Source organism: Sycon ciliatum, chromosome 4, assembly GCF_964019385.1.
Source record: "Sycon ciliatum chromosome 4, ocSycCili1.1, whole genome shotgun sequence".
Lineage (NCBI taxonomy): Eukaryota > Metazoa > Porifera > Calcarea > Leucosolenida > Sycettidae > Sycon > Sycon ciliatum.
The window spans coordinates 19125928-19152480 of record NC_088646.1 but is presented as its reverse complement, the minus strand read 5'-3'; the positions used below and the strand labels follow the sequence as shown (position 1 = coordinate 19152480).

The 26553-nt window shown below is 47.8% G+C and overlaps 1 protein-coding gene and 2 non-coding genes across 3 annotated transcripts; all 3 read left to right on the top strand.

The window, feature by feature from the left end:
- On the top strand, positions 1–21457 carry LOC135814846 (condensin complex subunit 3-like). The gene is made up of 16 exons (XM_065328033.1): positions 1–1312; positions 2626–2745; positions 3101–3276; positions 3862–3914; positions 4365–4472; positions 4649–4768; positions 5216–5359; positions 5850–5933; positions 6298–6479; positions 6848–7022; positions 9239–9361; positions 16366–16410; positions 19554–19617; positions 19858–19990; positions 20104–20181; positions 20605–21457. Exons 1-16 carry the CDS (start codon positions 198–200, stop codon positions 20696–20698), a joined length of 2814 nt encoding a protein of 937 aa, XP_065184105.1. The 5' UTR covers positions 1–197; the 3' UTR covers positions 20699–21457.
- On the top strand, positions 7635–7732 carry Trnay-gua (transfer RNA tyrosine (anticodon GUA)). Its single transcript has 2 exons — positions 7635–7671; positions 7697–7732. It is a non-coding gene; the product is annotated as a tRNA-Tyr (tRNA).
- Trnay-gua (transfer RNA tyrosine (anticodon GUA)) lies at positions 8979–9076 on the top strand. Its single transcript has 2 exons — positions 8979–9015; positions 9041–9076. It is a non-coding gene; the product is annotated as a tRNA-Tyr (tRNA).
- Positions 21458–26553: the final 5096 nt, after the last annotated feature.

Sequence of the window (26553 nt, the reverse complement as noted above, 5' to 3'; positions counted from 1 at the left end):
ATGAAGCAGCCAGCCACACTGGCCCACACGGGCACAGGCTGTGATTGTGAGAATGGGCAAGAAGCCAGAGAGCAGAGAGGGAGAGAAGCTTGTTCACAGAACGTCGGCTGGCTTCGCAGTCTCTCTCGTATGATAGAGGAACCTTCGTGTGTAAAAATGTGAAGAGTGGTTTCTCCGTTTTGACGCAAATTGAGACAATGGAGTCCGTCCTTTTGGAAACCTTTCAGCAATCCCAAAAAAGTGTTCAACGTCATAACCAACTTGTTGGAAAGCTAAAGAAAGCCCACGTGGGCTGCAAGGACTACAAGCATTTCAACGAAGAGTTCTTCAAATGCCTCCAACATGCCCTGGTTGAGTTCAAGCGTGAGCCAGCTGTTGAACGGGTATTGGACTTTGCTGTTCAGTTTTCCATCTCCACTGCCACCGAATCAGGCGACAAGAATATATTTTCATTCCTGATGGAGAGTCTGCTAGCACTGCACAGTAGTCGTGACAAAGGTGTGCGCATGCGAGCGGTGGAAATGGTGAGAAAGCTGCTGGATAAGATGGAGGACGATGCCGAAATCGACGTAAACCTGTGCGATCGACTGATCGACATAATGCTGATTCGACTGAATGACAAAATCCCTGCCGTGCGATGTCAGGCTGTGCTGGCCCTAGCCAGACTGCAGGACCCCGGCGACACGGAGTGCCCGGTGCAGGGAGCCTTCCAAAAGCTTGCCATGCTTGACTCCAGTCCGGACGTCCGCAAGACAGTCTTGTCGCACATCTTTGTACGCGCGGACACGATTGACATTCTGATCGGACGAACGCGCGACGTCAAGGACAACGTCAGGCGTACGGCATTCGCCGTGCTTGCCGAGCGTGTCAGCATTCGATCACTGACCATTGCTCAGCGTCGTGAGCTGCTGAAGCAGGGTTTGGCCGATCGCATAGAAACAGTCAAACAGGCATGTGTGCTGCAGCTGTTACCTGCCTGGATGAAGCAGTGCGATGGCAATTTCGTGCAGTACTTGAAGCGGCTGGACGTGGAAAGTGGCGACGAGTGGGTGGAGAAGTCTGTTGTGGAGCTGCTGAAGACCAAATCACCAGCCGAGCTCATCGATGGATTTCTGACGCAGCCAGACTGCCGTGAGCTTGTCGAGAATATACGGTCGCCGAAGGCTGATAGCACCACCAGTGGGCTGGATCCGGACGTTTCGTTCTACTGGAGATGCCTGTGCCAGCACCTGCGAGGCTTGGGCAGCAGTGCCGAGGAGTACCTGGATCAAATCCTTCCCGAGGGCGCCAGTCTCTGTCCGTTTCTCATGAGGTTAGGTCAATAGTCTTGTTCTTTGGGGGGGGGGGGGGGGGGGGGTCTCAATGGCTATCTCGCTTATTGGACTGCATGATATGTGTATCACAGGGCAGTGGCCAGGATCTTTGGCCAACCAACCTGATGCGCAATGCCATGTTTTTACCAACGTAGAAGGAGGGACTGCAGTATATGCTTGAATTGAAAAGCAACTGACAGTACAGTGGCTGGACCAGTACTGACTACTTTCCTGTGTGCAAGATACTGAATTTGCAATGCCCAACTTTACTGTAAGTAGTGCTGAAACGATTACGTTTTTTCCTTAGTGGCTTAGCTGATACCATAACGATCGGCTTATCGGCTAAACGATTATTAATTTATTATTGTAACTACATCAGTACATGTCACTGTATGTACATATTTGTGTCGTACTCGCAACACTTTCGATGCATGCACGCTTTGTGCGACCCCCAAAAAGGGGGGAATTCCCGTACCAAGCGTAAGTACCATTCTACTCGTTTAGCCGATAAAATCGAAATAACCGTTCGATATATTTCTTATAGAGTGAGTAACGAGTAATCGATATAATCGTTTCAGCACTAACTGTAGAGTAGAACCCGGGTTAAGGGTCCCACCGGATTAGGGATCGGAGCCCGGGGGGGGGTCACTTGGCACCTTACATAATTGTACGGGTGATCCTTCAGAGCCCGGGGGGGGGGGGGGGGGTCACTTGGCATGTACATTGTGAGGGTGATCCTTATACCGGGATTTAATTTCCGGCCCAAGGGGGGGGGGGGGGGTCCTCGTCGGTTTCCGAGGAAGCCGTAACTTTTTTCGCTCCAAATTTTTTTTCCGAGGTCCATCTACTCACAAGAAGTCGTTTTGCACACCTTTTTGCCCATCCCTGTACAACTGAGTCCAGCTATGTCCGCGCAGAGTTAGGTGGATCCTTAACCCTGGTTCTACTGTAAGTCATCATTTGTCATTTGCATGACATGGCGGAGTACATGAAGTTTTGGCACGGCTACAGTACTACCTGGGTACAAGTATTACCATTTCTAACAGGTGTTTGAACGGCATTGTGTTGTGTAGTGAGTGGCCCTAGTGTGGCTCTGGATTCTGTCTGTCTAGTTCCCAAGCATGTGCAGTGCTGTGCCTAGGTACATGTACTGGATGCTGTGTACACGTTCACATCACCTGACTGCTTGGGCTGAGCAATGTCAGTTACTAGTACATGTACTATAGTAGTCAGTGAGCCTACAGTGTGTGTAAGACTGCCATATTAACATGATATTATGATGGTCATGTGACTATCTGTTGTCACTTACCAGGTGTATATGTGATGCTGACACATCCAAGGTAGACAACGATGACACTGCTACCAGGGTCTTTGTTCTACAACAGCTCTTCAAGACAGCGCCATTGCTGGACTTTGCTGACGAAGTTGGCAGGTATGGACTTTTCCTGCGCACAAACTTCTTAGCGCCAACATACTTTCATTCCTAGCAGTACTAAAACATGGCGTGGCGTCTGTTAGAAGACAACACTGACTTCTGCAAGTTCCATCGCCTGCAACAAAACACCGCAGCTGCTTTGGAATAATACCCATGCTTGCTGTAGGCTAGTGTTGCTCTGCCATGGTGTTGATGATTGCATGCTGCAGGCAGTAGATCTGACCATGCTTTCATTGCATTGCGTTTGTGTTTGGTCTGAGCCTACGCTACTTGGAGGCCTCTCCCTGTAACTGTTGCGCTGTGCTCTTCTTGGTGTGTGTGTGTGTGTGTGTGTGTGTGTGTGTGTGTGTAGACGGCGTCTACGTGATCTGGTGTGCAAGCTGCTCCCAATGGATAATGTGCCCGATGTTCTAGTGCCCATGCTGGCAGCTTGTCTTCGAGCCGTGGAAAGCAGCCATGACGCACGCATGGACATTCTCTTGGAAATCATCTCCGACATCCACATGCCGATGACAGAGCAAACCATGGGTGAGGGCTGGTTGCATCCGTGCATTGTGTTGTTTGTACAGTGCTGTGTTTACAAATTATGGGTGAGACTGAGAACTCTCTGTGTGTGTGTGTGTGTGTGTGTGTGTGTGTGTGTGTGTGTGTGCGCGTGTGTGTGTAGGGGGGGGGGGGGGTGTGCTCTATCTTGCAGTGCTGAGTTCTTTGCTAGAGTGCTCTTTGGTCTGGGTTTTCTTTTTGTTTTGCAATCACACCCAAGAACATTGCTGCAATGTTACACAATGGCAGGGGCGAGCGAGCTGCTGTTCAGCTTGTAACTGATAGCAGGGCACTTCACCGATAGCTCTATACAGGTTGTCAGATACTTTCTTGCCAGCAGTCAGGCCATCCCTAGCTCTCCTCAGATCTCTTGTACAGGTGACCGGAGTGACTATTTCGTTTGAGATGTTTGGCTTGTTCATTATACTGAAGCTCCACTGTACAGTAAAGGAGTACATGTACTCAGTGCAGACCTGTTTTGTCGTTTATTGAAAAGTAAATTGTGTTTGGTGATGGTGTTGCTGTGCTGTGCATCCTATGTCATCCGTTGTGTTTGGTTGCTCTCTTCAGATGCTGATCAACTCCAATCGACCCTGGCCAACATGAGCCTTAGCGTGGAGCATGTAAGTTGCTCTGTGAATCTATAGAACTATGTGCCAGCTATGGTTGCTTGTATCCTTACCATGAACTATGTGCCAGCTATGGTTGCTTGTATCCTTACCATGAACTATGTGCCAGCTATGGTTGCTTGTATCCTTACCATAACTACACGGTGCACTGCAAACCAAGTACATGTACCGTATTTTCTGGAATTGGGGCCGGTCTTTTATTACCGCCTGTCTGAAATAAGCGCCACGTCATTTAAGGGATTTTGTGGGGATTTTTTCGAATTAGGTGAAATATTTGGTCACGCAAACTACTAAGCGCCTCGGCCAGTATCGCCGAAAATAGGGTGTTCATGTCATTGCAGGTTTTTCTTTAATAAGAGATGTGTAGTCTTCTTGCACCTTCTGTTCGGGTTTCAACAGCCCTGACCGTCATGCATGTGTCTGTTTGGGGCTGTGCTTCAACAGGTTCCACTGGAAGCACTTCTGAAGTGCCTGTCCGTACTGCAAGAGCTGCTGTTAGATGTAACTCGGCCCTCGCTGAGCCCATCGTTGAGAGCCTTGACCGACTCTCTGGTAGGTTTCTTGAGGTGTGACATTGCCCTTTTGCTGCTGGTCTCTCTCTCTCTCTCCTACGTCAGTCCTGACTACATGTTTCAGCCATGAACGCCGTGTTTGGGATTCTCTTTGTTCATTAACTTCATAATTCATAAGCAAGTGTTTGTCCTGTACTTCTGTCCTTTTCTCGCCAGGTTCTGCCGTGTATTCAGACACCCGACCCGGTTATCCGAGAAGCAGCTGTCAAGTGCCTCGGCCTGTGCTGCCTGTTGAGCTTGGACTTTGCAAGGCAACACATGCTGCTCTTCCTACAGGTACTGCACCACGTCTTCGCTTGTTAGGGTGAATGCAGTGTGGGCAATTGCGGCGTTACATCAAGTTCTAGCAGCACCCAATGTTCGTACAGCGCGTTTCTACACTTCGTAACATGTGTGTGTCTGTGTGCATGTGCATGTGGGTATGTATGTGTATGCTTGTGTGTGTGTCTGTGTCTGTGTGTGTGTGTGTGTGTGTGTGTGTGTGTGTGTGTGTGTATGTGTGTGTACTGATAGTTTGTTGTGTCCGGTGTATCTTATTCCTAAGTTTCACTGTACTGCAGTGCCTGATGTACACTGGCACTGTGTTGGGGTTTTTTTCTTGCGTTTTTCTATAGCTCCACTGGCATTATCCCCCCGTCGCTTTACCAGGTTAGCTGTGACCTGTTTTAGTGGATTAGACATTGCCCTCTCACATTCTGTCTCCTCGTTTTTTTCTCCTGCCAGGCGCTTGAAGTGGATGTTGAAGAAGTGCAAAAGGTTGCCTTGCAAGTAGTGTTTGATCTTCTGCACACGTACGGCTTAAACTCCTTCGAGATCAAGTCTGCGAAGGACAGTACGTCGACGGAGCATGATGAAAATGGAGAAGAGGTCAGTTCAGCAAAGCGCTCAGTATGTGGACCGGTGTGCTGTGAAGCAAGGGGTTCTTGAAGGATGTCATTATTCAGTGCTGTGGCGCATATGAACGCCGTGCTTTAGCAGCATTGCCATAGCAGTGTTATTCCACAGCGTAGCGTCTGCGAGAACTCTGTGTTTGTGGAGGGGGGGGGGGGGGGTCTGGGTGTACAGCTGTGTTTATGGAGGGAATAAGCAACTGTGTAAGACTTTATCGTAGATACGTGAGCGAATCAAATTTGCTGTGTCCGCTTTACTGGAACTCCATGTGCCATTCGTGTGCAATATTCGTACCGTGCCTCGTTCACTTTCAAGTCGAGGGTGCAATCAATGCTGCTGCTGTACATGTACTAGCATGTAGGCCTCATGCAAAGTGCTACTGTGGCATTGGTAGTGAGGCACACCAACTGTGAACTGTCCATCATGCCAGCAGTCCTCTTCTGTTTTCTTTCTCTGTGTTATGCAGAAAGCAGAAGTTCAGCCAGAGGAGGCCAAGAGCAATGTGGCAACTGGGATTCTCTCTGTTGTTTCTCGTTACCTTGATAGTCAGGTTGGTGGTGGAGCTTAGAACTTGGTGCTATTTATATGGCTGTGCTTTGAATAGTTTGTGCATTTGGCATTGCCGCTGTCCATTGATGTTGCAGCGTGTGACTGCGCTTGTTCACATGTGTGTGTGTGTGTGTGTGTGTGTGTGTGTGTGTGTGTGTGTGTGTGTGTGTGTGTGTGTGTGTGTGTATGTATGTATGTATGTGTGCGTATGCGTGTGTGTGTGCCCGTGCCTGTCTGTCTGTCTTCTTTCTGAAGAAGACCAGTATAGTCGAAACGTCAACTCAGTCCTGTCTGTGCAATGGTCCAGTCATTTCTTTCATATGTCTGTCTGGCTTTCTATCTGTGTCTGTGTATATGTACCGTAGGTTGAGGAGTTATGCCACACTGCCATGCTTGGTTTTGCCAAGTTGATCCTTGCCGGCCGCCTGGTCAGCTCCAAGGTGCTACTGCGCCTCTTCTTGCTCTGGTTCAATCCAGCATGCGATGACGACTTGTTCCTACGCCAGACTCTGGCAGCCTTCTTCCCGGTCTTTGCCTCTAACTCCAGGTGAGATACTGTTGATATGCTACATGTCCGTGATCTCCAGACTTCTTGTGAATTTGACAGGGACACGCTATCTGCACTGTAGGACATGGCATATTAATAATTGACCTTAATTAAAGGTTGCAGCAGTGTCTGTTGGGACCTCCTGTGCATGTACTAGCATAGTAGATGGGTAACCTCTGACGTTTCTCCCGCAGGATTCCTGCTCACTGTCTTTTTCGCTGGGTTCCCTGCACCCTTCCACGCATGCACTCATATACACATGCATACATACACAGAGTCTTCTCCTCTTTCTATCACTCTCTCTCTCTCTTTCTCTCTCTCCCTGTGTGTCCAAATGACATTCTCTTGATGTTCTTCTCCTTCTCCAGATTCAACCAAGAACAACTCGGCAGTATCCTACTGCCTGCCCTGACAACAGTGTGGCAGGCACCAGACTCCTCTCCACTCGCTCTCATCAACGTCAACGACTTGACCCAGTTCTTGATTGAGTTCACCGATCATCGGCATCTGCGTGGCAAGCATGCAGCTGATGCCGATATGCAGGTATGCAGATAGTGTACAGTATAGCAGCTGTTATGCATGCCAATCAACCCTGGTCCGTTTGTTTCTCCTGGGCACTAGTGCATCTAAGCCGCGGGGATATCTAGTGTAGAGGTATTATCCTGCCTATAGTATACAAACTTATTCCCGGGCTTTGTGAAAGGTGTGTGACGTGACGTAGTAACGCAATCTGTCTGGCAAAAAAAAAAGCCAAGGTCAAGCAGCCTTTATCGAGGAGTACATGTCGGCGGGCCACCGATTTTCGTTTAATCTACGTGACCAAATGGCCCTGGGTGAGCGACTGGCGTGTACCGTGTAGCGACGGTTCTATCACATTGCCAACTCCGCCAGATGTTGCCAGGAATCGTAGGTGACAGTTGAGTGGCTGCAACACCTGGTGAAGTCTGACATTGCCGCTATGCATGCTGTATATGGGGAAAAATTCAAATCTGTGCATGATATCGTGATGCTCTGAGGCGGGCCAGTTTGGACAATACAAGGACAATGTGGTGGACGACTGGCTGCAGCGACTGGCAGTGACTCACATGTGTGGCAAGGTATCACATGACCAAATTGACAGTTGTTATTGGGACTCATTTGCTGGTCACCATGTGTCCTTCGATAGCTCAGTTGGTAGAGCGGAAGACTGTAGTGTGCACACGATCAGATGTGCAGTCATCTTTAGGTCGCTGGTTCGAATCCGGCTCGAAGGATTTTTTTGCTTTTTTGGTAGCAAGAAAAGAGGAGGGTAACAACACGGTGGGATCTGTGCTGCTATGAATTCCTGCATGGCACGATTTTTATTTCGTCATTTTTGACGGAAATATAATCAATTGTATAGGCCTAGCGCCTTGGCATGCTTGTTGAGTAAATGCAGTGTCAGTTCAGTACCACATTACGTTGAGAACGCATGGGTCTACCGTCTGTTGGTCTGCTTAGACCACCGTGAGTGCTGTTTGCAAGTTTTCTGCACTTTTGATCGCTCACAGTCTCGCCACATGTGATGACATCAGTGAATGAAATAGCCACTAAAGATATTTCTTGAGACTTTTCCCGTGTGCATCTTTCCCACAAAGCACTGAATAACAGCCGTATCTTTCAAATAATTCCGCCATGGGCCGAGGGATCACTAAGGTGTACACTCTTGGTTATATACCCTTCCTTGCCCACAGGGCAGGGCCGGTGCCACTGGTACGGCCGGTACGGCCATGGCCATACCAAAAAAATCCCCAAAAGTCGGTCTACGTGGCCGTGGAACGTCCAAAACGGGGGAGAAAAAGTTTAGATGTATGATTTTTGTACAGGGAGTCGCCCAGAGTGCAGGATTTGCCGTCTAAATTCCAAAAAAATTCTGCGGGAGGACCCCCGGACCCCCCTTAAAAATGTCCCTTCGACCGCTCCGCGGAAGCAGCCTCCGGCCCTGCAGGGTGAGAAAGACCATAAGTTGATTCTTGAGAAACAAAGACTCCTACCGCGATTTTCTGACTACAATGTACATGTACAGTTGTGGCGAGTGAAATCCGACACTTGCCATAGGGGACAGCGCCACAAATGGACACCAATGATGTAATGCACTGCACCTAATTTGTACTATAGAGTCGTATGCATGCCGAACAGATCGAAAGGTCACAGCGTAGATACACACAGTTCACAAATATGGTACACATAAGGAGTATTGGTATCCAATCCCCATTCATTTTTGCCAGCACCTTTTGAACCTTGACTGTGATGAGTACGAGTTTTGTCATCAGACAGATAAAGTTGTATGTAACACATGTACAGTACGTATGCAGGGCTGCAGGGGCTGCAGACTGCATGGTGCAGTCCCTTATGCCAAGTACGGATTTCACTTGCCACAACTGTACAAGGTCTCCATGGTGAACTCATTACATTGTACATATATTGTGTCAACCAGGTGTTTTATTTGTTGCATGTCATTTCCTGGATATTATTGTGTGTCCTTCGATAGCTCAGTTGGTAGAGCGGAAGACTGTAGTGTGCACACGATCAGATGTGCAGTCATCTTTAGGTCGCTGGTTCGAATCCGGCTCGAAGGATTTTTTTCTTCTTTTAGGCCATTTTCAGCGTAATTTTGTAGAACTGTGAATCTATGTGCAATTTGCCAATTTACCTTATCAGCCTTTTACTGGTTGGCTTGTGCACGCATTCATGTTGTTTTATGGTGGCACACACCTTTTTTTTCTTTACTGCCGCAACAGGAACGAACAGTTCATGAAGACATTGCCGTCAAAGTGGCCAACAAACTGTTGACGGATGAGGAGGACATTGATGAACGTAGCTTGTGCCGAGTACTTAGCCTTCTCTACCTCTTGCCCACTTCAGTAAGTATGACATTGGAGCTAAGCTGCGAGTGGCTAGCAGTCAAATCGTCATGTGTATGAAACAGTACTCTGTGCCGAAGTGGTCTTTTAGTTTAGTCGTTGTGTTCTTGCGTGTTCACAGTCATGGCTCGGGAGGGCAAAGCAGTCATGCGTGTCTGGTGACCATGTTCTTGTGCTCTGTGTGGGTGTGGGTGCGCGCGTGTGCGTGCGTGTGTCTGTGTGAATAATGGAAAACACCTCCTATAGTCCGCAGGCCAGGGTGCAAAATTCGTACTTTTCGCTCCGAGCAGAAGGGTACCAAGGTTTGACTATACGAAATGATAGAGTGGTGCTAGGGCTTTCTTATCATGTATCTCTTGTCCCGGGATTCTTGTCCTAAGTTGACCAAATCAAAGGAATACTATTATTTTGATGTTGCCATGGTAACGGAAGTCGAAATTCAAATTTTACCACCTTTCCTATGCTGTAAGCAGTTCCAGTTTTTTGCATTGCCAAAGAAAGACCAAGAACCACCGGTATCCAAGGTTTGATGATAATCGTGCAACTAGAACCCATGCTGCCGGGTCGCCCGCAGTACGACAATTGTGTGCATACAAAAGGTCAATACCATTGCACTGTAAGTACAGTAGTTGGGTAGAAGGGGGGTGCTCAGCCCCTCGATTAGGGATGCAGAATGGGGTGGAAGGGGAGGCTCTCCCCTCGTGATATACCTGGACATTTTACAGTCTTTATCACTTGGTGGGCCTTGTTTCACAATACAAATCAGAATGCCCTTTGGTATACAATAGCATTACAATCACTGATAAGATTATGTCCAATACATGGATCGTCTTTCGTAATGAGCTGTAGTCAAATCACATTGGGGATCGGATGTACATCAGAAGCAAAGAACAGAGTACTCATCACAAGTATTATAATGTACATGAAATACACATGTAGGTGGGCTTCTCCATGTGACTGGGCCATCATCTGAAACAAACTTCGGCTGTTATCAAATCAAAATGAAGGCGTAGAAAATATAAAAAAGACAAAAAGAAGAGTATGCCATCACATGGGCATTGGACAATGTACAATGTGGGAGGGCTATCCGGCAATCGCTGCCAACTCAGTAATGGACTTGAGCGGGGAACTGAACATGCACAGTATATGCTGCTATGCACAGTATATGCTGCTATGCACAGTATATGCTGCTAAGCGGCCAACAAAATATGGACGCCGAGAGATGCACATAAATCTGACGTAACAAAGATGTTGGGTTTGCATTATTACCAACCACATACTCATACTACATTGTTATACACTATACACTATACACTACGCTGTTTCAGAAGCCAGCAAAAACACTCAGCACATACACGTGTATGCAACAAGTAGAGGTGCCTGACTTTTAACCGCATCGGTCCACTAGTTTTGAGCACATACTGGGTAAACCGACGTGATCCGCACTTGCCATTCATTCAATTACCTGCATTGACAGACCATAGAATCATAGAACTCACTGACTCACAGTATGACCTTACATTGTAGTCACCCATGAATCAGAATAGGGAAGCATGTCACAACGTGAACACAGTTCTGTATACCCAATGTTTAGAGTTGAACAGTTACATGTAACATAAAACGAAAGTGCATTATCCGTGTGTCCATAAATGGGTGACTCACTGCTGCTCAGTGTCAGACGGAAGATCTCCCTCATCGATGGCCTGTACTTCGTCATGTCCAGGAGCAGATTCCACCGGGCAGTTCTTGCATGGAACTGAAGCATGATGGTGACAGCTACAAGCATCTGTACACACGAGCATGTGACGCCTGCAGGAGCAATTGCCTCCTCCACAGCCAGTCTTACAGCCACAGCTGAGAAACTCGAGGACAGAGTGGGGAGCGGGTGGTATACTAAGCCAGTCCACAGCTAGATCACCGTTACCGTTCTGGTCAAGACACCAACCTGTAATGGGGAGAACAAACAGATGGAGGAATGCAAATTATTTACTCCATATATCAGAAAAGCTTCTTACACTACAACAGTCAATTACTTCATGCATGATTGTGTTGATAACACAGCTGATTCACTCTATTGTATAAGTAGCAACATCAACGAACATGTCTTGTTCAGAGAATATCCATCATTTTCATACTGCAGTCCTCCTCTACAACTGCATTATATGCTACAGTCAGCTCACTCACCTTGGCCATTATCTTGTGGTGCTGGTATCGCAGGCTGGGCCACAATGCACTGGCGCCAAATGGCAGCTTGGTAGTTAGCTCTCGCGGCATGCTTCAGGAAGGCATCTTTGCATGGTGGAAGCTGGTTTGACTGCAAGGTCTTTGTGCAGAACAGCTCATACCTTGCATCGTTGACGCTGCTACAACCCGAGACTTTGTAATAGGAGCACACAAATGTCTCAAGGTTGATGAGCACATCAGCTGTCAGTGGTTCGAAGCCTTTCCCCAGGGAGGTGAATGCTTGCCGAGATGTAGACCCAACAGGACCGGTGCTTTGCAGAATCTTCAATGCAGCCTTCTTCCCGCGGTATGCAAAAGCACTTGTGCTATCACACCCAGTAAAGGCGTGGAAGCCTGGCAGTGCTTGGCAGAGTTCTGGGCCAAGCTCGTCGCTGACAGTTACCATGTCGATGCATCGAACCTTGTTCCCAGTCCCAGTGAGGAAGTACAATCTTCCAGAGATGCAATGGCGGGCGAAGGCAGCCAGAACTGCTACATCAGTGTCCGGGGACTTGACCGTGACGGTGGGATAGCCTGCGGATCCAGCATGAGATGCATGCAACAAGAGACGGGTATCCGCTTCCTCGTGGCTGCACTCCAAGTCAGGTACAGGGACGACACTTGTAGCACCTGCCTGACGTTTGATCATCACACAAGAGCTACCACTGGTAACGACAAGTTCCCTCTGCTCAGGCACCTTCTCAACCATGGCAGGACGCTGCCACTGTACGGCGAGGAATGCAATCAATTCCTCTTTGTTGTCACCCACTGCCAGGAACTTGGCAAACTGCCTGGGAAGCCGTTGATCAGCGCCAGTGATATGCTGCCGTAGAGTCCCACTAGCGGCCCGTGATGAACGTTCCAGATTCTTGATCGACATATCCCGGTACGTATCAACAACAAAGTCCACTCGAGCATACCGTGCAAAGAACTTACACAGGCGATCTAGGATGCACTCAGCATATTCGGCAAACGTGGATGGCAAGCTGGAAGTCTTCATTGACCTCAACAGTGCCATGGCGTCGACTATTAGTGCACCATCAGGTGGGTGTGTACTGTCGTCGACAATCGCCTTGTCCGTGAGCAACGGCAGCAGGGCAGACTTGCTGGTCTTCACCAGAGATCCTGACGTTGTTGCTAAAGCCCAGGGCAGGGGGCCAAGTGGGTATGACAGGACATGACGCATATCCATCTGCCTGGTCTGAGCAATCAGGGCAATCCTGGAGAATGTTGACCGATCACTCCGGAGAATTTCGGCTTGACCACTTCCTGGAGTCTTCTTCTTCTGCTTCTTCAGAGTGAAGGTCTTCAGCTGCAGCTTCTTCAGTGGATCGTGGAATTGTTTCTCGGATGCTCCAGACAACAGTCTCTCGCTAAGAAAAGCCGTGAAGGCCTTGTGTCCACGAGATTCGGCATGGAGCAGATCCTGGGCTACATCATGGGGTGCCTCAATGCCAGATGCGAACTGTGTCAAAGGCAGCGGTTCCTCGCCGTCAGATGCGAATGGGTTGAGAAACTTGCTGACAGTCTCGACCACACTCACGACATCGTTTTCATCACGAGCCATTCTTCCCGTCTGGCACTCTTTGTGCAGGGTATCTCGCTCCTCGGTACCACTGTCCATACCACAGTGCTCCGAACAGACATCTGCCACAGCGGCTCGGTCATGTGCAGTCAACACCCATCTCTGCACGGTTGCTGGATGGCGGCTGAACCCAATAATGCCTCCCACGGTCTTTGTGGCCCGGTTTATCGACTGTTCAATGGCCTGGTCAGATGGGACCTGAGCAAATGGGTTGTTGGAGCGCTGGACGGAGAAACCTCCTTCTTGCAGGAACCGATCCGCTTCGGGATGTGTTGTTGGCAACTGGGTCATTTGCAGCCAATAATAGGACATGTAGCGGGCATAGTTTTGCCTGTCGTACGCAAAGCACCAAGGGAGCATTTTCAAAACGCACTGCAGATGGAGCTTCCAATCTGCCATTCGACTTGCACGCAAGAACCGGAGCAGAAGGCTCACCATGGCAATGTAGGAAGACCAGAAGTTGAACATTTCTGATGAAGCGGCCCGCTTCCGGCAGTACTCCGTATACTGCTTGTGCAACTCCACAGCCTCCGGTGATGCCGTGATGCACGCCGAGTTGTCATCGGTGACACAAGACTGTAGCTCCTTGAATGAAGACGTTAGTGAAGATCGGATGGCTGCTAGGTTGATGATCGTGGGATCCGCATCTTGCACGAACTGCTGCCACCGCATCCGATGCAAAGCCTCTGCAACAACCTTGTGCAAACGCACAGCTCGGTTGTATTGAGTCCCGTCTAACGCAGACGAGGCAGAAGATGGTCCAGCTATCCCGGACTCAACGAACAGATCAAGGAGACCTGCATCACGGAAACGCTTCCCGATGATGGCGAGGAACGTGCAGGCTGCGTGAAACGCTCCCAATCTCAGCACCACGGGTGAGAACTCGTCAGGCCGGTGGTTAATAATGTCCAATGCCTTTGCGTAAATGGCTTGGTCCACTACAATGATGCTAAATGGGAGGCCAGCATTGGCACATCGACCAAGGCACTTTCTGAGGATGGCGTAGACTGTTGACATGTCAGTTGGTGACGAGTTGACCACAGGGCAGTAACCTATGGCAGACCGTGGTGGGATGCATTGGCGTTGAAGCAGGGCATTAAATGCCGACCACGCTGGAACTGTCTGGTCTTGATCAGTGCGGGACAAAATGACGTTGCCGATGTCACCGTCCTTTGAAGCCCGTGCAAGCTGCCAGATGAAGTCATCCATGGCCACCGCGTCAGAACAGTGAGGCAGTGAGGTGTCCAGCGTCTCCACGTCAACTGCCTCACGGCGCTCTGGGTTGACTTTTGTCGGGCACACTAATTCGGGAAGAACCTCAGGTTCGAGGGCCAGCGTACGCTTGCGTTTTCGTGCTGGCTCAGCAGGAGAAACATCACTGTCAGGGCGGCTTACAGATGAAGCACGGGGCTGGACAACAACGGTGTTGGTGCAGTGTGTGGTCCCTTTCCCGTCCAGAGTCTCCTCGTTTAAGTCGTTATTATCTGCTACATGGTAGAATGGCCGGTGGGGGTCAATGCCACCCGGTAACGCATCCACTATGTGCCCGTCTCGCACTCGCCGCTCTGCCATAGCAGTCTCCCTTTCCAAAACCTGGGAGTAGGCAATGGTGTGCCCAAACCGGTTAAGCATTTTCAGCAGCTTTTCGCTCCGGTAGAGGTGATGTAGGGTAAGTCCCAGAACAACATGTTTGGGGCACGGCAGTCCTGATGTAATATACAGCAAATCCTGGCCAATGGAGGAGACGTGACGTTGCAGCTGCTCATCCAAATCAACTTTGTCCTGACCGATGTCATCATGATGCTGGTCAGTCACTACCCAAGCCAGAAAGTTGTGGAGTAGGCTGGGTAAGCATGCGTTTGCTTCAGCAACTGTTGGGATCTCCCCGCTTGACTCTTGGGCCTTTGTCTCCTGGCACGCAGTCCGTAAAAGACGTGCGGCGTGATATACAATACGCAGGCGATCTTGTGCTACAACACCTTCACCTCCTGAAGTGTTAGCTGCATTGTCCTCCTCCACCCAAATATCATCATCAACCCCATCCGAATCCCTCGCCTCTTCCACCTCGGCATACAAACTGGCTATTATCTCACTGGCATGGGCATTAGCGAAAACTAGCTCAGCCGTGTTCCGGGACGGACGGCGCACAAAAGTGACAGATTCACCAAACCGTTCTGTGATAGCAGCTTTGGTTCTGTCATTCCTAGCAGTTCCATGTACTGTCGCGTTGTAGTCTGCCGTAAGACGTGAAATGCTAACAGCAGTGCGTTCCACAAACAGCAACTGGTGTACTAGGTGGTAAAAGTCTTCGATGTTTCCCTCTTGTCTTGGTGTTGACAGGTCATGCTCAGCGCTACCTGCAGACGAGCTAGTGACTAGGGTCGATGTAGCTGGGGTCGATGTAGCTGGTGTGCTGTCACGGATTCGTGCAAGGGATGACTCTCTTGTAAAATCGTTGTAACACTGTTTGTGATAGTATGCCTCTCTTGCAATGAGGCTACTGACTGCTGAAATGGCAATCGAAATGCCCTCGTCCTTCCGTATGGCAGCAGCTTTTCTCAGCCTTTCCTCAGCTTCGAGTGTCAAAATCTGCGAAGTACTCTGCTTTTTGTTGGTACCTGGTATTCTTTTCTGGATGGATCCACAAAATATGCAATTCTTCCTTCCTGGCTCGGTACGAGGAACTTCAACGGACTGGCGAGTACTGCGCTTGTTTAGGGACTCTGAAGAAGCAGGCGAGGACGCCATGAGCTGGACGACAAAGGCCTAACACAACGCGCAATCATTGCTTGACATAAGGAAAGGAAGAACAGGAAATGGCTGTACGTGCAATAAGAAATTTGACAATGTGTTCGCCGTCACCTGATCACTCAGTTCAAAATTTCCAAATTCTGCGTGGCGTGCATCACTTGATCCGTTTTGAGCAGTTTCCGTGCATGCTCAGAATCCCCATACACGACAGCTGTGCATATTTGACAGCTGTCGAACCCCCCCCTCAATTCCACGCGAAAGGACAAGTCCCCTGACACCAAACCTACATCATTGTGCTCGTAAAGGAACACTCTATCACGTAGAGTCAACAAACCTTGGTACCCCATCAGCGGGAACGAAATTTTTTTTGGAGCATTTTTTTCCGCTTTGGCCTGCGGACTACTAACTGTACAGTTCATTGTATGTTTTTCTTTGTTGTTGATAGCCAGTAGCAGAGGAGCTGCAAGCGCTTGACAATCAGCTTCTAGAGGTCAGGTGTCTAAATCATTGGAATTTTTAATAATAATTATTATTTGTGCTATGTGTTGTGCCTAATACAGTGATGTAATAATTATTATGTATGGGCCATATACATACATATAATGTGCTGCGTCCTTAAGGTGGCGATCTACCTTCGCGGATAGTCCACCGTAAAATACAAACATCTCAGCCAATTCTCTTTGGAATTAGGTCAAATTTTCTGGAGACATTCATTATGTACCAAAGGACAAGGAGCAGCACAAATAGAGGACAGACTCCGCTCATGTCCATTGTTATCGCCGAATCGCGATAATTGGCCGCACCCGCACCTCTTAACCGCAAAATTGAAATATGCATCCATCAAGTAGAAAATAACCAATTGCTACAGTGTTCCTAACATATATTTCTAGGTACTGAATATCAAGAAACAGTTGCAAAGTCCTTTAGATCACAATGTCACAACAAAGCGTTTTGACGCGCGCATCCGCAAAAAAAGTCATGATCGGGTCCACAACCAATGTGAGAACAAGCAATGATAAATGGCTAAACGAAGACATTCACGAACTAGCTGATGCATCACAGAGCTCAGAAATGTATAGGTTTAGGGGTATAGCACCTACCACTTTGCCGCAATCGTGGTAGAAAAATGCGGGATAGGCTAAAAAGTTACCAAAAACACACAAAAAAGGTCTATCCAATTCCAGCCTACCTGCCTACAAATCTTCACATCAGAAGCCATCTGGCTCGTAGGTGACCTCATTTTGGTCTCCTTGATGATTAGTAATGCTCTTCTTCAGTCTTCTTTACTTCTTCCTTGACTTCTTTGTCACTTCCCACAAGTTCCCAGCTCTTCCTGGTTGTATCACAATGGTGTTACTTAGTGCGGTGCCGAGCAGAAACGCGATGCTATCTGGTTTCAGTGTTCAGCTAGAGTCTTCTTTTCTTCTCTAAGGGCTTGTTCAATCAGGATCATTGCAGGCAAAATCAAGTCGGAAACCCAGCCTTCACTGGTGGCCTCTCTCCATGCGTATGGCAATATAGGTGCTGATGAATGAGGCATATCCAGGGTGCAGCCATGCCGTTTCCGTCACACATCACGGCGATCGCATGCGGTTGCAGCACTGCCACTTTGGTAAATTGCCTCAGATCCAGCGTAGCAGATCACATGTCTGCTTCTGAACTCATCTCGGAGAACATGACCACAGATTGAATAGGATCGCGTTGCCGCCACAGGTCTTAGTATATATGGGCAGTAGAATATTGAAAACTATGCAAAGCGTCACTGGCGGTGATGAATTCGGCGCATACTAAATGCAGGCCTGTGGACTTCCAATTTGAAATTGAATTTCTCAGAACTGAATGACTTCTCTTCTCACCACACACAATCGTCAATGAAATCCCAAGGCAAATATCTGGGTTTGCCTGCTCGCTTAGTAGATCTACGATGGGATGTGGACTGGTACAGCTGACAGCATACTGATTTGACCAGAAATAGCAGAAATCACTCAATATTTCACAGACTAACTCCAGTAGGCTATATTTTGCACTCACTGCCTGACGCCGAAAGAGAGAGAAAAACTAATCACCACAATGGCTAGAACTGTTGTTGACATCGTCATCGTCAGAGTAGTCAGAGTTGGAGATGAAGTTGAAATACGTCTTCGCTTGGCAATTTTTTTGCCAATAAATTTGAACAGCGTCGTCAACGTCAGGGATATTTTCAGCGGATAGATGGATATCGAGAGCTTCTGGCAGTAATATAGGCTGCTTCGGGCATCCAAGACGACGGACAGTACTCATTCCACCCGATCTTGGTGACAGGCGACGACGTGAGACGTCTCCAATAGACTTTCCAAACACAATTGTTTGAATTCTTCACAAATTATCGAATTATTGATTTGCGCATGCGCACTGTGTCCATGATGACGTAATATGTGCGTATTGGTATGGCATGAGTCAGCAGTGGTATTTCTGACGAGCACAGAAAATTTGAACAAAATCCACAAGGATTTACCGTGAAAAGACTGATTTCTACGTTTTCCCCCAAAAAGTTGCAATTGTGCGTGTCAAAGATATGTTACATTCGGTCTTTGCAAGCTCATAGCAGCCATATGGATAAAGCAATCTCACTCAAATTTTCAGAGATGATGTCTGGGATCTATACGAGCAATTTGACACCGAATTGGACGAAATTAGAGCAAGTTGAAAATTTCACAAAATTTTGACCCCTGAAGGTAGATCGCCACCTTAACCCTTTATGGACGGATTACTAGCACAGTATGCACCAGAATTACAAAATGTCAGTACAATTTTCAACTTTTCCATGTCATAACTTTGGTGTCCTTCACTTGATTTTCACAATCAAGGGCTCATTGGAAAGCTCTTGGCGAGAGCTACGTCAGGGTACCAATCTCCTTTATCCGGCCGCCACAAATCAGGCGCGGTAACACAGCAAAGTCGTCTCCAAGCCTGATATGCAAGCAAATTCGTCCCATCAACGCCATTCCACTCTCCTTCATCGCAGAACGCTCAAATCTGTTTGAGACGATTCAAACTTCAGCCGGCTACGTCATTATCATGTGCTCAGTCGCTCAAAGAGCACACGAAAAGGGATTTTCCCCCAAAATGGCGAAATGATCGATCAAAAATTTGAATTTGCCGAGGTAAGAATACGGCGTGCGATATCTCTGGCATCCGACATTGTAACTCTTCAGCGATTGTTGCATTGGACAGCTTGGAGTTCCCGCTACCACGTAGACCCTTCGATTGTGGAATTTGCTCAAGAAACGATGGAGTTACGAAGTTACGAAGTTTCGATCTTATTAGATCGAAACTCGTACAGTCCGTCCACAAAGGGTTAAAACATGTATGACAGCAGTTGGATTGTGTTGACCATACGTGTACATGTATGTGCGGACAGCCAGATGCTACCTGTTGGAATTTCTGATATGCCAAAATTCTGTTCAAGTTTCTAAGGCATCAGTTTTTTACTTTTTTTTTATTGGTTAGTAATGGCCGATGACAGAATCTGATCTACTTTCATTCATGTTGTCAGTGTGGTGCATTGAGTAATCAGAGAAGTACTGTAGCCTAGGAGGCATGTGCCCTGGCCCCTGATCCTAACTTATATGTCTTGCTTGTACACTTGCTTAGGCGGTCTCTGACAAGATGGCACTTCGCTACCTAGCAAAATTCCGTTCGAATATCTCTGGCTCCGGTGAGTTTAAGTTGGTGCTGGTGGGCGGGGCATGTAAGCTTTCTTGTATCAATCGGGGGCTGCCTTCTGTTTCCATACAACATGAGTTTATATCTGAACACATGACTGTGTGTGTTTGTGCATGTGTGTGTGTGTGTGTGTGTGTGTGTGTGTGTGTGTGTGTGTGTGTGTGTGTGTGTGTGTGCATATGTGTGCGTGTGTGCATGTGTGTGTGCATGTGTGTGTGTTTCTTTGGAATAGGTAAGACAGCGAGAAGGCCAGCACCTGGTAAAACACCGTCATCGAGAATGAGACCGGCTGCAACACGGAGAACTACTGTCACACGCACTGCAACTAAGTCCGCCAGGAAATCACAAGCAGTTATTCTAGAGAGGTGGGTATTGCTCCTCCTCGTGCAAACCCTTCTTGTCATGTTTTGCCTTGTCAGATAAAGAGCCTTACTGTCTATGTCTTTCCTCTCGCCTCTCTTTTCTCTGTCTTGTACAGTGATGAGGATGACGACGGTGATCTTAATGAGGAGACGATTGGTAACTCACCGGTTGAGGCTCGACCCCGCCTTGCTAGGTCAGTAAATCCTACACGATGCCTGAATGATACCTGAAAATGTACTGCAGTTCCAATACACTTGTCTTGCTTTGGAGTCGCCCCGAAATCAAGCTTGGAACCTAACCTGGGCTTGTACGTAGAATGACATTGTGCTGCACTGCCCGAGTCTGTAGCATCCAGTTTGACTGGTCCAGCTTTATCTGGACTGTTGGTGATATGGCCACGGCTATCAACTGCAATGGCTAGACTACTTTTTAATGTGTGTACTATGTGCCTACTCCGCCTTGTGATCTTGTGGACCAGCCACAAGGGCGAAAATTCTTGGGTGCCCATCTCTATCCTTTCTGGCATGGCCGCCAAAGTCGCTACTCCTCGCCTTGCGTGGCTTTGCAATAGTTTTATATACATGCCGTCTTGTCACTGCACTCTTCTCCTCTGCAGAGGCTGCAAGAGTAAAGCGAAACAAGTCGAAAAACGCCTGTTCGACTCCAGCTCTGACGAAGCAAACGATGATGAAGAAGACTGTAGTGATTAGGTGTCAAGCACACCTGTTGTGAACGACCACTGTAAGATCCAATCATCAGCTTTGGTAGCATTCAGAGTGCTCTTGATTGCTCCACTAGGACATTGCCAGCACTTTTAACCTGTAGAACTGACTGTACATAGCCTACCATTTAACCTGGCTGATTCAGCAATGACGCACTTCAGCAGTGATTATCACGCTGTAATCTTGCATTGCCCTTCGCGCCACCTGCGTTAAACCACGGTAAATCCAGTTATCTGGTGCTACAGCTGCGCTCGGTGAAATCCGACCCAAAGTTCATATCTGGCGCCCTCACCGCCCTGGAAGTGGTACGCATGTGGCTGGATGTACATGTACGAATACCGTGATGTAATCGGAACTGGTCTAGGGCGTCAGGTTTTGCACTCTGGGTCGGATTTCACCGAGCGCAACTGTAGTGTGTTTGCTTTCTGCCGACCATCTTGTTTTCTTTTCCTTTGCTGTTACATTGTAGCTGTATCATTGTCTGCCTAGTTTGTACTAAATGATGATTTTTATTATACAAGCCGATAATAGGGCAAGTGAACTGTGTATAGTGCTCAGCTGATTTAGGTTAGGGGTGTGCTCAATATATTTTTTCTCCTTGTGCACACCTAGTCCATGATCCGTGTATTCACCATGCGTACGCATGCCGTCTTGATTATGGTTTTACACCTTTTTCTTTCTTTTCCTGCCTTCATCATGCGGTCAACATGACTGCGCTAACGTTTGAATGCGATAATGAAATCTAGACTCATAAACAGCGTACGGTGTTTTGCATGCAGTTGTCGAATACGGAGTTGAGTTGCTCTCAAGCGGCCAAAGCATGTGTTTTCAAGAGCTCTCTTGGTTCTGCGTGGAGTACCAGAGAGAGTCCTTCCATACTGACTTGCCTACCAGCCGTGCTAGATGTGCTGTCCCCCGTGAATTCCGCGGCAGAATATCAGAAATTCCGTGCAGAATTCTGCGCTATTTCTGCAAATCCTTCTCTATTCTGCGGCAATTCTGCAAGGAAAATGAGCGTAAAAACAGATCGAATTTCCGCAGCCCTACCGAAGTTTGTTGCGCCTATAAATTCTGAACCAACATTATGCGAAATCCAGGTCGAGAAAATTGAAAGCTCTAGAATATACTGCAAGTTGATTTTTGAAAGTCACAAGCAGGTTGGTTTGGCAGTGAAAATACATTGAAAGTCTCCAGAAAAAAACGTTTTTCTCTCTTTTCTGCAATATTCCACGGGATTTTCTGCAATCCGCGGAATCGCGGAATTCACAGGGGACAGGATGTGTCCTAAACCTTACTCTTGCTATCGTTGGGTGTATGATGGTCCTTGTGTGAATGTCCAGTATTGTCAAGAGTATAACATGCACCAAGAAACTCACATTGGATTTGGTGTAGAATTATAAGCGTGCAGCCCAGGACAGGACTGTGTAAGGGCATGTTCGATTGGTAAGGATCGGGATCCAGATCTCAGATCCCTCGGATCCTTCAGATTCATCTGAACACTTTATTTTGGACCTTGACTGTTGCCATATTGAAAATGGTTCTCACAAGGCACCAGGGAGTCGTAAAATACCATATATATATATATATATATATATATATATATATATATATATATGTATTTTACGACTCCCTGCAAGGCACCCAAAACTGGCAAAAGGGTGAACGTCGTACTCATCCCGTGCGTCGTACAAAAAGTCAACAAGCGCGCTAGCGCTCTATCTCGATCCACGTGTGCGTACCACAATGTGTACAAAAATGATTTTTACCCGCCATATACGCACAAAGATCACATTTGGATCCGGTCAACCCTGCTCCCCGAGGAGGGTTGACCGGATCCGAACAATTGAAAGGGTGCGAATCCAGTGGATCCGGATCCCGATCCTACCAATCGAACATGCCCTTACGCAACTGACATTTACACAACTCCCTACATACGACCTAAACGTAACCTTGATGCCCAACATGTTAAAGGGGAAGTATACCCTAAAATCAAATTTTCACCAGTTGTAGTCTTCGGGGTGCTGAGTCGAATGGTCTTGGTCCGAGGAAGCTGAGACGCTCCCTTCCTACTTGAATCCCAATCGAACTCGCGCACTTCCACCGAAACTGGGTGACTGCGCCCTACTAGATGGGGATTTGTATGCAAAATGTCACTAAAAGCGCCATTTCGTTCTTATAAAAGCACGGATGACCGCGATTGGCCCATATGTTGTAGTCTTTTGGACGCTGAGTCGACTGGTTTTGGTCCGAAAAGGCTGCGATGCAGCGTTCCTCCTTTATTCCCAATCGAACATGGGTGAAGAAGCGGTCACGTGCTCGTGCGTACACCAGTCGCCTGTTCACCGTGCCTGCAGGGTACAACTTACTAGCCTGTTTGACCTTTTTTGGGTGCAGTCCTGTCACTCGAGTTGAACTCGAGTTGAACCTTGGTGTGAAAGTTGTCGCCTGCTGGCGCGGTGACCAGGTGATTTGGGCACCCAGGAGCACGTGACCGCTTCTTCAACCATGTTCGATTGGGAATAAAGGAGGAACGCTGCATCGCAGCCTTTTCGGACCAAAACCAGTCGACTCAGCGTCCAAAAGACTACAACATATGGGCCAATCGCGGTCATCCGTGCTTTTATAAGAACGAAATGGCGCTTTTAGTGACATTTTGCATACAAATCCCCATCTAGTAGGGCGCAGTCACCCAGTTTCGGTGGAAGTGCGCGAGTTCGATTGGGATTCAAGTAGGAAGGGAGCGTCTCAGCTTCCTCGGACCAAGACCATTCGACTCAGCACCCCGAAGACTACAACTGGTGAAAATTTGATTTTAGGGTATACTTCCCCTTTAAAGGGGAAGTATACCCTAAAATCAAATTTTCACCAGTTGTAGTCTTCTGGGTGCTGAGTCGAATGGTCTTGGTCCGAGGAAGCTGCGACGCTCCCTTCCTACTTGAATCCCAATCGAACTCGCGCACTTCCACCGAAACTGGGTGACTGCGCCCTACTAGATGGGGATTTGTATGCAAAATGTCACTAAAAGCGCCATTTCGTTCTTATAAAAGCACGGATGACCGCGATTGGCCCATATGTTGTAGTCTTTTGGACGCTGAGTCGACTGGTTTTGGTCCGAAAAGGCTGCGATGCAGCGTTCCTCCTTTATTCCCAATCGAACATGGTTGAACAAGCGGTCACGTGCTCCTGGGTGCCCAAATCACCTGGTCACCGCGCCAGCAGGTGACAACTTTCACACCAAGGTTCAACTCGAGTTCAACTCGAGTGACAGGACTGCACCCAAAAAAGGTCAAACAGGCTAGTAAGTTGTACCCTGCAGGCACGGTGACCAGCTGACTAATGTACGCAGGAGCACGTGACCGCTTGTTCAACCATGTTCGATTGGGAATAAAGGAGGAACGCTGCATCGCAGCCTTTTCGGACCAAAACCAGTCGACTCAGCGTCCAAAAGACTACAACATATGGGCCAATCGCGGTCATCCGTGCTTTTATAAGAACGAAATGGCGCTTTTAGTGACATTTTGCATACAAATCCCCATCTAGTAGGGCGCAGTCACCCAGTTTCGGTGGAAGTGCGCGAGTTCGATTGGGATTCAAGTAGGAAGGGAGCGTCGCAGCTTCCTCGGACCAAGACCATTCGACTCAGCACCCAGAAGACTACAACTGGTGAAAATTTGATTTTAGGGTATACTTCCCCTTTAACAATGAACATCTACTACTATCAAGAGTATCATGTACTCTTGCTACTATAGAGGACTTTCCAATGAGTCATACCGTGCGGCCTATGAGGATTCGGGCCAAAGATCATCGAGTTCACCACCGATCACCGGACTTGAAACGGAGCTTGGGTGGCAAAAAAAGAAGACTGCACTGGAAAGAAACAATGTTTTTCGAAAGAAGTTCCATTTTGCATACTGTAGTTTGAGAATACCAAAGGGCTGCTCGCGATCGGATGTTCCCACACCTGGATCGTCTTTGAGTTGTTATCGTTTTCCCTACGATGGAGAACGACGGAACCAGTGGATGACGGACACACGACTCGAGAACTTCGCTCCTTATGCAAATACTTCGAAGTACACGAATATTGTTCCATCACTTCGTTGGCGAAGAGAAAAGTCATGATCATCCCTGTCACCCCAGTACGTATCGAATTAACTAACTAACTTGTTCAGCTCATTTGTGGCAGCACCAGTAAAGGCGGAAACACGAAGATGATTCCGAACACTATCAACTTACTTAGTTTGTTGGGGTGCAAGGTATAGCTGGAGTTTGATGAGTGATAGTGCTGATGCTGATGGTAATGACTAATGTACCCAGCTCTATTATGCACGTGCCTCTACATGACTGGTGGTGCTAGCTATAGTTTAGTACTGGCCCTGGGTGCAACTCCGGCATTATCTCTTCCATGCGAGTGTGTATTCTTCATGTTCAGCACAATGTGTATTTCCTTTGTCATGGATAAATACTCTGATCGACCTACTTGCGCAATCTTCTTCTGCTTCCCACTTGGTTGCTGCGCTGTGCAGTTCTTCATCTGCTGCGGCACATGCTAGTATACCTCATCTTCTGTCTTTCTGGACAGTTAAGTACATCACGGTATTCAGCTTCTTGATCTTCTTGTGGTGAGGATCATCTTGATCTTACTTCTTGTGTAACTCTTGCAAAGGCAGTAATGGAGGACACTCTACCGGTAATCAGCAACTGCTTATGGAGAATGCCAGGTCGAGGGACGACCAAGAAAAACAATTGCTGTATTGGATGTGCATTCATCAGCGTGTTTTTAAAATCAGGACAACTAAGTTCGCCACTCAGTACACCAGCTTTTTTGGCTACATAGGAGCAATGATGATGATGGCCGTGTTTGACTTTGTCAGCTTTCGTGCTACCAGCCACCACATGTCAACATTGTCATACTCGTACTGATAAGGAAGAAAAACCCACACACGCACGCACCCGTACACACGTACACACACACATGGATACACTGACAGGCATGCAAAGCAAGAGAGACAGAGAGAGAGTCGGGCAGCGAAAGAGAAGTGAGACTACTTGTAGGTTATGGGTACGGTGCTCCAATTTCTGCCCAGCTGAAGTAAAATCCATGTACACTATTTTCGTGTAGTGTTCATTGACCGTGCCAGCCACTGGTGAGTGACCCAGTGGTGTAGGTGTTGACATTCAGCACACATCACATTTCAGTCTCCAACGTAAATATTAATTCAGTCAAAACAACACTGCACTGCAGCAACATGGGAACATGCTTCTCCCAGGCCCACCATGCAAGTGCAGTGTGTGCCAAGAACAATTCCAGGTAATTCAGCAGCTACCCAAGGATGGACAGGTTCGGCAAAAACACTCCGCGAGTGCCTCACGTTTGCAAACGAATTTTGTTGACAGTTGTTGTTTCTTCCTTCGATTGGGCAAGACACGATAATGTGCCAACCCAGCCAGCAATGAGACACATGCATTTGTATCCATCAGGGCTATTGTAAGACTTTAGAGAGTCCTTTGCATATGTGCTGGGGACATTCACTAAATATTTAGAGAGGCCTGGATACCCAACGCAGGGGATTGGCTGAAAGGTCTTCGTCCATAGGTAAATATGGATCAATGTACTGGGCCCACGGATTCTGTCAATCTTCTCGCGGCAACGCCTCTTCAAGGCTGGAATAAACAGTAGAGTAACTACGGCTAGTAATCCTCGCGACTTACCGAAACTATTCACCACATCAAAGAAAAGCAAAAGTGCTTCACCACTGCGACGGCCTGCAACATCATTTTCAACCGTACACCGAACAACACATTTGATTCTCTTTTTGCCACCCAAGCACATTTTACCGTAGGAC